The 13,139-nt window shown below is 30.2% G+C and overlaps 3 protein-coding genes across 5 annotated transcripts; 2 read left to right on the top strand and 1 right to left on the bottom strand.

Moving 5' to 3' along the window:
* Positions 1-251: 251 nt before the first annotated feature.
* Positions 252-2,452, top strand: LOC119600697 (senecionine N-oxygenase). The gene is made up of 4 exons (XM_037951128.1): positions 252-702; positions 1,289-1,460; positions 1,617-2,152; positions 2,214-2,452. The coding sequence occupies exons 1-4, from the start codon at positions 322-324 to the stop codon at positions 2,379-2,381; spliced, it is 1,257 nt and encodes a 418-aa protein (XP_037807056.1). The 5' UTR covers positions 252-321; the 3' UTR covers positions 2,382-2,452.
* An 86-nt stretch (positions 2,453-2,538) lies between these two features.
* On the top strand, positions 2,539-11,381 carry LOC119600695 (mucin-5AC). 3 transcript variants are annotated; one of them, XM_037951125.1, is made up of 6 exons: positions 2,539-3,733; positions 6,819-6,993; positions 8,049-8,174; positions 8,245-8,938; positions 8,997-9,531; positions 9,596-11,381. In XM_037951125.1, exons 2-6 carry the CDS (start codon positions 6,954-6,956, stop codon positions 10,643-10,645), a joined length of 2,445 nt encoding a protein of 814 aa, XP_037807053.1. In that variant the 5' UTR covers positions 2,539-3,733; positions 6,819-6,953; the 3' UTR covers positions 10,646-11,381. The 3 variants fall into 3 exon arrangements, with proteins under 3 accessions (XP_037807053.1, XP_037807054.1, XP_037807055.1); XM_037951126.1 differs by lacking the exon at positions 2,539-3,733 and adding an exon at positions 4,876-5,561 and having other exon boundaries at positions 9,596-11,379; XM_037951127.1 differs by lacking the exon at positions 2,539-3,733 and having other exon boundaries at positions 5,791-6,993; positions 9,596-11,379.
* Positions 11,220-12,928, bottom strand: LOC119600698 (cytochrome c oxidase assembly protein COX15 homolog). Its single transcript, XM_037951129.1, has 3 exons — positions 12,677-12,928; positions 12,338-12,606; positions 11,220-12,284 (listed from the first exon to the last, which is right to left on the bottom strand). Exons 1-3 carry the CDS (start codon positions 12,791-12,793, stop codon positions 11,432-11,434), a joined length of 1,239 nt encoding a protein of 412 aa, XP_037807057.1. The 5' UTR covers positions 12,794-12,928; the 3' UTR covers positions 11,220-11,431.
* Positions 12,929-13,139: the final 211 nt, after the last annotated feature.

Raw genomic sequence — 13,139 nt, 5'->3', positions numbered from 1 at the left:
ATTTTTGTTAAAAAATCAACAACATGTAATTGTTGCTGTACAATTAATCAGTTTACTAGGAGGGTTAGTATCTCAAAGCATAACCTCTGATTAACAATGATAATGTTTGTGTTTAAATAAATATTATTACTCGTACAAAAATATGTGTACGTACGTCCGATCTTTTGTTGTTGTTGTTGTTTTATTAAAAACACTTGTCTTTTTATGATTATTATTTCGCTTCTGTTATCATTTATTTTATTAGCAAGATTAAGTATAACGTATAATTAATTGCATGGCATCAATTCAATGAGAATTGTTCTAAATTAATTAGTTGGAAAAATGAAGCGAATCTGCATAGTTGGAGCTGGTACAGCGGGTCTCTGCGCTGCTCGCAGAGCTTTAGACGATGGTTTTCAAGTTACCATCTACGAACAGACAAATAGTGTTGGCGGTACATGGGTATATACGGATCAAATCGGTAAAGATGAGTATGGTATTGATGTGCACAGCAGCATGTATCAGGGTCTAAGAACAAATCTACCCAAAGAGGTAATGGGCTATCCTGATTTTCCGATTGATCGTTCGGAAGAATCTTATGTACCATCGCAAGTTATAGAAAAATTTTTAAATGATTATTGCAACGCCCACAATTTGCTGCAACACATACAATTTTTGCATTATGTTATAAGAATATCACCAACAAGATGTGATAAATGGCAGGTATGTTTCCTTCTAACTCTTATATAATACAAAAATATTAGACCGGCTCTAAATATTTTAAACATTTTGAATTATCTTTGATTTCTATTAAAAGTATTTCTGTGAAAAGGGTCGGGTTTAATACAACTACATTTATACAAATGTTTAACACACCTATACTATGTTTGATAATAAACAAAACCGTAATAAAACTTAAGAAATAAATCTAAATAAATTGATTACGAGCATTGAATGCTTGATTTAAATGTACGGATCAATTATTCGTTCTCTTGAGTTGAAAGAGTTTGCTGACTAGCTGCCTTCATACATACAAATGTCCATTAGGAATGGTCACATAAAAATGTTTATTTGTTTTTAAAAAGAATTTTTAAGAAATTGTTAAAACGTTAATCACTAATGAAAGGCAAATTCTTTTGTGAGAAACTAATGTTTCATTTAAATTAAAATAAATTTTAATATCGAAATCAGAAAGGAAAATTGCGATCAATTTTACTCGATCACGTATACGTTAATATAGCCCCTGGTCTTAAAATTAACTTTGAATTTATTAATATTATTAAAATTCTCTTTGGTTTTGGTTTTCCAGGTGATAGTGAAAAATTTAAAAACTCAAGCGGTAGATTTTCTATCGTACGATTATGTTTTGGTGTGCAATGGTCACTATCATACACCATCGTATCCCAGCATTAAAGGATCCGATACATTTACAGGATTACAAATTCACAGCCATGATTATAAAAATGCCAATAGATTTAAAGGTAAAGTAAAATAAGTATAACTCAAAGTTTAAGAAATTTGAAATGATGTCTGAATTTAATGGGTTTATAGCAAAAGATTAAAAAAACTTTGAGCTAGAAATCTTCTTCCTAGAATTTATAATTAACTAATATCATTTTTATTTTCATACACTGCAGATGAAACCGTACTAATCATTGGAGCCGGTCCCAGTGGCATGGATTTGTGTAATGAAATATCAAAAGTAGCGAAAAAAGTTACACTCAGTCATCATATGGCCGAGACACCCAAAACAATATTCAAATCAAATGTTAATCAGAAACCTGATGTTTCTCATATTGAAGGTGATACTATATATTTCAAAGATGCTTCCAGTGATAAATATACGATAGTGTTCTATTGCACCGGCTATAAATATGCCTTTCCATTTTTATCCGTGGATTGTGGCATTTATGTGGATGATAATTATGTCAAAGATCTGTATAAACATTGTATTAATATACGTCATCCCTCGATGGCATTTATTGGTATACCATATTATGTGTGTGCGGCTCAAATGATGGATTTGCAGGCAAGATTTGTTTTGACCTATTGGACGGGTAGGCAAAATTTACCCAGTCAAAGTGAAATGTTGGAGGATACTAAAAGTAAAATGCAGCAGCGTTTTGCCAAGGGTCTTAGGAAACGTCAGGCCCATATGATGGGCGAGGAACAGGTGGGTTTTAAATTATTTTTTATATTTTAATGTTTCATTTTTAATAATACCGTTATTTTAGGGTTTTTACTATGATGATTTGGCCGAAACGGCTCATATCGAAAATATTAAACCCGTAATGACCGCCTTGCATAACGAAAGCAGTCGAAGATTTTTAGATGATTTACTACATTTTCGTGAAGACATATTTCGAATCGTTGATGATAAAGAATTTGTTAAAATCAACTAATTTTATATTGACTATCTTTTTAAGTCTAAAGCAATAAATAAACAGAAAATCGTATACCTCTAATATACAAATAGCTTTTTGTATAATTTTTCCTGCTAAATAGATTGTAATTGAAATCGTAATACCAGTTGTAAATCTTAAAATAGTGAGAAATTAAAATAAGCTGAAGTTTGATATTATTTTAGTTATTGATATAGAATGTAAATAATATAACGGTATTAATCATTTGAGCATAAATATAAGCCTAAAGATATGCAATAATATTATTCGTACGCACTTTTTCTAACTAATTCAAAAGGATTTTGACTTTAAGTTTTGTGTTTGAAATGAATCAAATATCTAATCAAAAGCAGATATTTGAAATCTTCAAAATCTTTAACACATCTTTGTGTATGTATGTTTGTTAAAATTTCGTTAATATTCTACTGTTTAAGTAAGTTGATGATGATGATGATGTTTAAATTACTGAGAAGCAAGCCATGTGTAAGCTTTGTTTAATATTTTAGATGGATTGCTTGCAGATAAATATTTGGCTAAAATTTATTTCTCACACAGAACAATTATACATATACATAAGCACGAATGATTGCGAATCAATGGTGGTTGCTAGCGAACTGTGAATAAGCAACAATCGCCGACACAGACTAAATAATTTATGACACATCCAGCAAGTTTCTTTTGTGTGTAAGAGAAGCTCAAGAAAAGCTTAAGTCTTCTAGCAGGAGCGTAAAGTACAGATTTAAACAAGATTTTGCTACAAACTAAGGGGCTGAAACAAAATTCGTGGACTTCTTTTTTCTTGAAAAATTATTTTGAACATGACCAATGAAAAAAAAAGGTTTTCAAATGTTGGTCAAAAATGACTTGTTAAAACCTGTCAACTGTTTCTAATAGAGCATCAGTACAAAGCTTAGAAAATAAAGTTCATAGCGTTTGTTAGAAATAAAGTTAAAGTTATGTAAAGTTTTATTTACAATGCCAGACAGGCAAGAGTCCGAAAGCCAACAGCAGCAAGTCAGCAAGCAAGCAACAACTTCATAATTAAAAAGCCAGCTTTTAAAACGTATTTAACATAACCAGTTTTATTGTTTTCTTAGCTTCGTTGCAGCAAAGACGCTTACTTGCTGGCTGACTTTGTTTTAATATTATTATTATTATTGTGTTTATAGTGTAACTATTTTAAAGTAATTTCTTACGGCTTTAAAGAAATATTATACGTTTTTACTTATTTAGTTTAGTTAGTTAGTACTCGTTGAATTGTAAATTTTTATAACACAAAACTTAATAGAATTAAAAAATAAATTTAAAATTAAATAGAAATTTAATTAAAAAAAGTGCAATTTATAATAAAAGTGAGTAATGGAATAAAGTTACAAATTACAAAATAAAAAAAAGAAATAATTAAAAAAAAAAATAAGTAAAATAAAATTAAAAAAACTGTGTATCTGTTGATAAACAAGTTTCTTTCAACATTTTAAAGAAAAAAATATTGTAGCTACTCCAAATAAAATTAAAAAAAAAAATAAAGAAATATGTACTACAAAAAAGTTAAAATAGTTTAAAATCCAAAGATTTGAAAAAAAAAAAGATTTATGAGTACATAGATACAAATTAAAATATCGTTCAGTTAGTTAAATGTTTATACAACAATAGGTATATAGGTAAAAAAAAACAAATTTATGTATGTACTACTTATATACACAGAAGCCCATAAAACAACTACAAACATTAAACCATATATACATACATATGTACATAGTTAAATATTTTTTAGCAATAACATTCAGTTTCAACGTCCCGCCGCCTTTCAGTTCGTTCGTTCACATACATACTTATACAATATAAGTGCAGTGCAATTTGTTGTTTATGTTGTAACTTGTTTCGAGCAGTGATTGTTGTTGTTACTACTTTTCGAATGTTAACACCGCTTGCTTGGGTTTTGATCCCACGTTTACGTTACTCAAAATAAAAATACTCTGCTGCCATAGATACTCACTCTTAAACACACAAACCAAAAAAAAATAAAGAAAAAAACGTACATTTTACACACATTATTAAAGTTATATCGCTTACTTAACGTAAAAACGTTATTTGTTAAAATTTAAAATTTAGTTTTAAAACATTTCAAACAATGTTTGCTAAAATTTTATTTTAAATTTTTTCCTTAAACAATAAAATTTACAAAAAAATATTATAAAGAGAATAATGAAATGACATTGAAAATGTTGTTTTCTTAAAAATTATGAGTTATGACGTTTTTACACTAAATAAGCGTTATGTGTGTTGAGTTATATATACATTAGTGTAGACAACAATAGCAGCAGCAGCAATAGTATTGAAATCAACAACAATAACCAATTATATTAACGGTTTTAGCAGCAACGGTAATATTTATTATATTTCTTTAAACATTAGCAACAAATGCAGAATTTCTTTAGGCGGTTTTTTTTTTCTTTGTATTACAAAAATTTTATTAATTATACAACAATTTGTGTGCTTTTACTTCCATTTACAAACAAAATCACTACGATAAAGCCAATAGGAATAAAAGTGATCGTAAATTTAAATATAAACATATATACATACTTCGTGCGGTAACTATGGTACGTGGACAGTACATACAATGAATGAATTGTTATTATAATTTATTTACTTCATTCTTAAGTAAAAGAATAAAATTTACAGACATTTATACAAACATACAAGCTTATGTAAATTTGTATGTTGTTAGCAAAATTTTATGCATATAGCATAGCTTTTCAACTTATATACCAAGATGTGTATGTACATATGTATGTCTATATATGTTTATATAAGAATTATATGCTTGTGCTTTAATTGTGCTTCTAGCATTATTTATTAGTTTGTCTGTTTGTACTTGGTTATAATGTCCGTTACCTTTAACTATTCATATTGTTAAAGTTATTCATACTTATGAGTATGTCTGTATATTAGTTTCTTTGTCTATACATATGAATGTACATACGTATGCATATAGTTGTTGTTTTTGTTATTATTTCTTCTGTTGTTAGTTGACGTTAATATTCAATTAAGTTTAAAATATAAAAAAATAATGAAACGAAGAAAAAAAAAGAGATCTAAGAAAAAAATGTTTGAAAGTATATAACCTTGAGTTAAATTGAACTTAAAGAAACAAATAACAAAAAAATAAAAACAACAGTAAGTAATTCTGGTGGTATAAGGAAAAAATCCAAATATTACCTAACTAGATTCAGCTTAATGTGAATACTTGATAAGTACAATCTGTTAGATTACAATAAAAAAGTAATAAACAGTGGCGTTAAATTAAATAGGTCGTTTTGTGTGAAAAATTCCAAACAATCAAACAATTGTTTAAACATTTTTCAAATTAACTAGAGAAAATCATTAAAAAATTTTAATATTTACTTTTCAACCTAGAAAATTAGTAAAAACTTTTATAATTATAAATATTACCTTAAAACCGGGTAATTTTTTCATAAGGTGGGGAACACACCTATAAAAAAATATGATCAGATAAACAAAAAATATTGTATGTATATTGAAATTTGAAGTACGGGAAATGATTTACTATAAAAAACCTACTAATCTAATCAATACTGGAACAAACATAATGTCTTTTACATTAGATTCCATTAAACCTATAGAAGAGCTCTTGGCCTAACACTGTTCTAATCTAAGGCACAAGAAATTCAACATAAAACTTCAGCCAGAATATGGAATCCCGCAAATTAAGCCAATGGAGAAGGAACTTTAAGCAAAGCTACTCTACTGAAGCTCATACAGCTTAACTGATATTTTAAAAGAAAATTTCTTAAACCGACCTATTCGACACTTTAATGTCAATAAACTTGATTATCTTAACCTTATTTTTTTAATAATTCTAAATTAAGAATGCTTTGTTGTAAATTCATGGATTTCTTGCATTAAAAACACAAGAACTCCTTTTACACATTTACATTCAAATCGTTTCTTTTGATTCAGTTTTGTAATAAACAAAAGTATTTATTATTAGCTTTTTATTATTTAAATTTACGTTCAAAAGCCTCGCAAACAGTGCAATATGTGCATTTTCAATTTTACATTGAATTTGTCAGAAATTGAATGGGTTTTTACTTCCACAACACTGATACATTTGATCGCCTTTTTGAACTGATCCTTTATAACGAAAAGGTTCTCTTCTAAATAATACAGATAGCAATTTGTACAAATGTGCAAGTTAGCACACGCGTTTCATGAACACCCTTATTAATTTTTAAGTTGTAATAGTCTTCCTATTTAACGAACGATATCTACATACATATGTATCACCTCATCAATCAAAATCTTTTCAAAAATAAATGAACTCGTTTGGCATTGATCAACTTTAAATCTGTAAATATTGTTATAATTCTTTAATTTGTTAATTGATTTTTTATTTCTGTTTTTATTTTTTAGCCAATTATACGTTTATTTGTTTGTATTTGTTTTGTGTTACTAATGTATTAATTTAAACAAACATAACCAGCAGCAGCATCATCAATAAATTATATTAGCTAATCTTCACACGGCCTTTTTTTAACAAAAAACAAAATGAATATTTGGACCATAATCTTGTTTTTATTCATAAATGGTAAGCAAAATGAAAACGAAAGTTTAAACCTGCATAATTAAATAAACAGCAGAAAATCTATTGTTGTGATCAAAGTTATTTGCCAATTTTGAAATATACAAATTTTATAAACATAAATTTTGTAAATGTTCAAAAAGTTATGCCGAAAAGCTAATACTTGGGAAAAGATTTATGCAGCGTTATGCAAAGAATCCGTTAACAAAACCAATTAATTAGTTATATTTAGAAATATTATAACTAAAATTTTAAACAAAATTGAGATAAACTGTTCAATAACTAGCGTAATTTTGAATATAATATGATAGTTTTAAAGCAACTATTACTTTTTACTAACAATTTTTTTATGGCTGTAATAGTCGTTCATTACTCCAGGAAGGTAAAACAACTAATAAACTTTTTTAATAAACAATAAACTTAATTATTCACCTATTTTAACAAATCAATGTGTTATAATGTTTGTCAGTAAATAAATTAAAAGTTAACAAAAAGTGTGTTTAAAAAACGTGTATTTTAAATGTGGCGCAAGACAACAAACTAATTCATTTAAAATTCACAAGATTCATTCATAATCTATACACAAAATTGTAGGAGTTATTGATAACAAAAAATAATATTATTATGTCTAGTTATGCGTAATCGAAAATTTCAAACAGATTTCCTAACAAAACCGTTTATTACTCATTAAAAAAGTTAACTAATGAATGAAAATTTCAAAAAAGTAAACAGTTAAATTAAAAAATTTGTTTACACACTTGATAAGAAGGATATTTCCTTAACTTTGAAAACCTGTTACATTGACACAAAATAAATATTAGGTGTTATTGTAAAACTAGTTCAATACATTAACTAACATGTTTTAGCTTTAGTTTATTTATATCATAAATAACCTAAATAACTCTAGTAACCAGAAAATTTTTAAATTTTGTTCACACTTTATAAGAAGGATATTTCCTTAACGTAGGAAAACCTGTTAATTTGGCACAAAATATTACATTAACTAACATGTTTTTTTTTTTTTGATTTACTTTAATATTATCATACACAATCCTAAATAGCGCAAGTTGGTTTATCGAACGATGATGGCCCTCTCTTAACGCAGACCATTTATGGATTTTTGGATTTTACCACTACTATTGGTAATACAGTAATGGTTTTTTCACCACAAAGTGCTCCATCATTAGGTAATTATACAAAATATAAAAAAAAAATAACTTCATACCGTAAACAATTTGTTTTCATTTTATTACATAGTCATAACACCGGAAATAATAGCACCTGTTATAAAAACAAAACCTGAAAATGTGGCCCCCATTACACCGAATGATGCTATAAATCCTACTAAACTAAAAACGGTTAATACAAAATCGAAAACCCAAGTTACTTCGAAAGGCAACGAAAATAAATTAAAACCGCCTAATGCTTCTACATCTGTTGCTGCTCCGGTTTCTACGCCTCAAGATGTCGTCATACCAAATGAAATTGTCCAGACTTCCCTTACTATTGATAATGACGTACAGGATCCTGAATATGATTTACTTTCCCGACAACCGCCACAATTTATAGAGGAAACTTATCGTGTTGTAAATTTAAAATCCAATAGTAAAAATTCCAGAACCCCAGTTGTTGTTACACCTGAGAAAAACACTGCCAGCAGTATTGTTACCAGTTCAAAAGCACCCTCGAGATCGCATAAGAACAAAAAGAATAAGGTAAGAGCTTCCAGCACTCTGCAAGTATTGAAAACTGCCGCTCCTGTTACACCACAAAAAAGCAGCAGTAATAATAAAGTCACACTACGCAATACATCGTCTTCGTCCACCTCCACCTCATCATCCCGTAAGAGCAGTAAAAAAGGATCAAGTCATAGAGGAACTACTTCTACCACTCCTCAACCGGAAGAGGTAGTTATAGTGAAATCTACTACCACTAGAAACAAACCTAAAAGGTATATATCTCCTAGTTAAAAACACTAATAATTTAACTAACTCCTTTAACTGTTACAGAAAAAATAAGCATAAGAATTCAACCACCTCCAAACCCAGATACTCTACAACAACAAGTGCTACCACTACCACAGAACAAACCCTGCGTAGAGCATTCCGACCTAAATTGCAGGTAACTAACTCGGACTTAGATAGTAATAACTTGCATATAACAAAACTTAACCGTACTCCCGGTCGTTGGCAATATAAAACTTCACCCAAACCCCGAGTAAATATACGAAAACCAGCTGTTGAGGCCAATGGAGCGGGTGGTTTAAGCAATGTTACTTCTGCCGGCAACAGCAATTCGAATGTCTTTGCCGAATCAGCTTTAAGTGATAATTTAAATGGAAATTTCTTAAACCAGAATGTTATCTACAATCAAACCGATTTAGAAATATCCGGCTCACAAAATGGACCCATCTTGAACAATATCGATCAAGAGGGTAAACAAAAGGTTTTCACCGAAACCATAAATGTTGAAATATCAACACCAGCTGACTTTAAAGACACCTACTATGAAATTGCAACTATTAAGAAACCATTTATATTCCAGGTAAGTCAATGAGTTTAATGGCAAGCAAATAGTTTTTATAAACGATTTATTTATAACTTTATAGGCTGGTGTTTTGAAAAAGACCCGTTTTATTACGGTCACCTCGACCATTGAAAAATATCTAACGCCAGAACCCTCTATAGAGCCACGAAATGATGACGAACCTTTGACAGAGAATATTTTAGCCGCTTCGACCAAGGCGGAAGGAGTGCTAGTAGGCAGTATAACAACTTTGCCACCTATTTATGTTAATGGTGAAACCGATACGCCGATTTTAGAAACTATAACCGAATCTTTTAGTATTGTAAACAAGAAATTGAAAACTCAAATTCTGCCCGTTATCAATGAAAACGATAATGAGACTACTTATCATACTTTGGTGCAGACGATCGATTTGACCAGCCTGATAACGGTTACAAAGACCACATCGCCCCATTTGGAAACTAAGGAATTCAATGGCTTTAAAGATTTTGTAGGCAACTTAGATGAAGCAGGTTCTGAAATCAATTTAGACTTGGAATTTGGTGATGAAGGCAACCAGGAGAATGGCAGTGGTGAATCGCATAAAAACGACTTTGAAGGTGCAAGATTCAATAAGACAACCCAACAAATACAACCAACATTTACTACAGGAGTGCTAAATCTGCCATCACAAAATGTAATTACAAATTCACGTCCAGTGATTAAATTAGAGACCCTATGGGAGTCATATGTGGTGCCAATTACCAATGGTCAATCGACCACATTTAGAACCTTATCTAAGGCAAAGGGTGTTGTAGAGAAAACTGATTATGTTATAGAGACCACAACACTTTCGGTGCCACCTCCCATTCTACCACCATCTACAATAAATCCCTTCTTATTGCCTCTGCCTCAGCAATTCCAAACGATTACTTCACCCATTGTCCAACAAACGATAGTTACACAAACTGAGAGCAAAGTATTAAAATTAACTTTCGGTGCGAAAACCGCTTACACCACGCTCTATTCTACGCAAGTTGTACCTACTGTGCAGACCATGTATGTGACCACTTCAGTGCCTGTCCAACCTACGGCCAATCCATTCCAAGGATTTTTCCCTCAACCCTATAATCCTTTTGCATATTTAGGTTAACATCATTCCTTATCAAATTATTATACATGCTCATAAGATTCTCTAACGTAATATATCCAAATTTTAGCATTTGACATCAAGTAAAATTTAAAATTTTCAATTTGAAATAGTGCATTATTTTCGATTTTCATCATTGTATCTAATCTTAAGGAAACCTTATGTGTATGTACTACATTTATTATCCCTCTTCCCCTTTCATTAAACATCAATTCGTTCATTATTTAATTATTACTTTTTCGTTTATTCTCTCCCAAACAATTCATTCTATGTAATCTGTAAGTTATTTGCCCATTGTTGCATTAAAAATACTCAATATTCACAAACAAAATACTCATTTACTAAATTCATAAATGTAAATTTTAATTTATTTCAAAATAAAATGTAAAAAATCGGCATCCATAGTTTTAATAATACTTTTAAAAAATAAAAGCGAAAAACAGTACTCGTATGTAATAATTATCTACACAAACCAATCGTGATCACATCGTACAAATTCCAGTAAGCAATTTGAACGATTTTACTTTGCCGCCCACATATTTGTACATATGTATGTATTTATTAGAATATAAATGAATTTTTTAGTTGTACATAATACAATCTTCATTCATACGTTTGTTTATTTGTTTTTATATACAAAATATTGTTGGATTTCAAGTACCTTTCCGTTAATGTTAAATTTTAATTATCTGATTATTTTTTAATTTTGTTTTAATAAATAAAGAGATGGTGAAATCACAAAACTAAATTAATTAATAAATACATAAACTTGTTACCTTTTTTTCTTCATTACTTTGGTATGTATTTCAAAAATTTCAACTCATGACTTAACCACACAGCAAATGACAGCAAAAGCAGTGAACCAGATTGATGGGCTGCAGCCAAAGGTACTGGAACGTGATGAAGAAGGGTAGTAATGCCCAGAGTAACCTGTAACCAGCCTACCAAAGCAGCAGCATTTATAGCCCAATAAGCACGGCGTGGTAGCTTAGTTTTCTTTGATAACAACCACATGGCCGTTACTAAAGTCAAAGTGGAAATGCCCAATAGACGATGATTGAATTGGACAGTTGTGGGATTCTCGGTTATATTTTTGTTTACAGGTTCTAAAGCTAAAATGTCATCTGGTATCCATTTATCGCCCATTTTTGGAAAAGAGTTGTACACTAAACCGGCATCCAAACCGGCTACAAATGCACCCGAAAAAGCAGTTAAAAATATAAGGCCCTTGGCGGCGTAGGCAAGTCTCTTGAAACGTAAAGCTTTACTTGAAATAGTACTGAAAGACTCGGCTGGCAAGAGTCTTTTTAAACCCTGTGAAAGGAATAGAGTATAAAGAACAAATGCAGCTCCCAAATGCATAGCCAAACGATGTTGTGAGACACGGGGTACATCGTTAACATCATCAAAACGATTTTCAAGACCCGACTTTACCATATACCAGCCCATTAAACCTTGACAACCTATTAAAGTGCCCATTAACAGTACAAATTTCTTAGCGCCACTATTAAAATAGTTCTTTTTCCAGAAATAAGCAGCGGGCAGCAAAAATACCGCTCCTATAGCACGACCCCACATGCGGTGTATGTATTCCATCCAGAAAATTGTCTTAAATTCTTCCAAAGTCATATTCGCATTTTTCCTGTGGACGATTTGCTTTGTTTTAAAACTTTACTGCAGTACTTCTCTACTTACATTTTAAATTCTGGATATTCTTGATACTTGGCGAATTCCTCTTTCCAGTCGGACTCGCTGCGTGGTACTTTCTCACCCAACAATTTCCAACTAACCATGGAAAGACCCGATTCTGTTAGTCTTGTAACACCTCCAAGTACCACCGCTAAATAAACCATACCACCACAAGCGATCAACCACTTGCCCACAATCTTGTCATGTGGTTTAACTTGCTGGCTATGACATATTCTAACCGGTGTTTTTCTTATAGCAAAAGACTCTAATAATGGCTAAAAATTAAAAGCAATTTGTGTTTTTTGTTGTTGTTTGTTTTATAAGAGCAAAAAATTCGTCCATTACCTTGGATATTGTTGGTTGACTTCTGAAATTGCGAATACTTTGACTTAAAATATATTTGTTACAGTGTTTATAAGAAAGATTTATTGTTGTATGTGCAAATTTCACTAGACGGTTCATTGTTTTATGTTGTTTTTTCTAATAATTGTCTATTACTTAACTAAATTTATAACAAAACACATGCACTCGGCAAAATTGTATTGTATTTTCTTTACACTACTTGATATTTTATTGCATCACTCTGTTGTTGACAATCGTAGTGGAACAGGGTGTTCAATATAGATTTAATTTTATTATAAATGTTTCGTTAAATCTTGACAATGGTAAACATGCAAATGTACTATTTTATTTACACATTATTATTATTTCCTCTTCCTGTTATTTTTGAATTAATTATCTAAAAAAAGCGCATGTTTTCTTGGTTAACAAATTCGTTTTTAGATTAATTATAACCTAAAACAACATT

This window comes from Lucilia sericata, unplaced genomic scaffold (assembly GCF_015586225.1).
Source record: "Lucilia sericata isolate MDLA Ls3-8-SP2 unplaced genomic scaffold, ASM1558622v1 Contig000118F_arrow, whole genome shotgun sequence".
In the NCBI taxonomy this organism is placed as follows: domain Eukaryota; kingdom Metazoa; phylum Arthropoda; class Insecta; order Diptera; family Calliphoridae; genus Lucilia; species Lucilia sericata.
Note: the sequence above shows the minus strand (reverse complement) of the source record. Positions and strands in the feature narration are given on the sequence as shown.

Bases quoted from the DNA above. Each gene is read 5' to 3' on its own strand.
- LOC119600697 (XM_037951128.1), top strand. From the start codon at position 322: ATGAAGCGAATCTGCATAGTTGGAGCTGGTACAGCGGGTCTCTGCGCT. The intron at 703-1,288 runs GTATGTTTCCTT...TTGGTTTTCCAG, and splicing joins CAAGATGTGATAAATGGCAG to GTGATAGTGAAAAATTTAAA. The intron at 2,153-2,213 runs GTGGGTTTTAAA...CCGTTATTTTAG, and splicing joins ATATGATGGGCGAGGAACAG to GGTTTTTACTATGATGATTT.
- LOC119600695 (XM_037951125.1), top strand. From the start codon at position 6,954: ATGAATATTTGGACCATAATCTTGTTTTTATTCATAAATG. The intron at 8,175-8,244 runs GTAATTATACAA...TTTATTACATAG, and splicing joins ACAAAGTGCTCCATCATTAG to TCATAACACCGGAAATAATA. The intron at 8,939-8,996 runs GTATATATCTCC...TAACTGTTACAG, and splicing joins ACTAGAAACAAACCTAAAAG to AAAAAATAAGCATAAGAATT.
- LOC119600698 (XM_037951129.1), bottom strand. From the start codon at position 12,793: ATGAACCGTCTAGTGAAATTTGCACATACAACAATAAATCTTTCTTAT. The intron at 12,607-12,676 runs GTAATGGACGAA...TTTAATTTTTAG, and splicing joins GTCAACCAACAATATCCAAG to CCATTATTAGAGTCTTTTGC. The intron at 12,285-12,337 runs GTAAGTAGAGAA...AATCGTCCACAG, and splicing joins GAATATCCAGAATTTAAAAT to GAAAAATGCGAATATGACTT.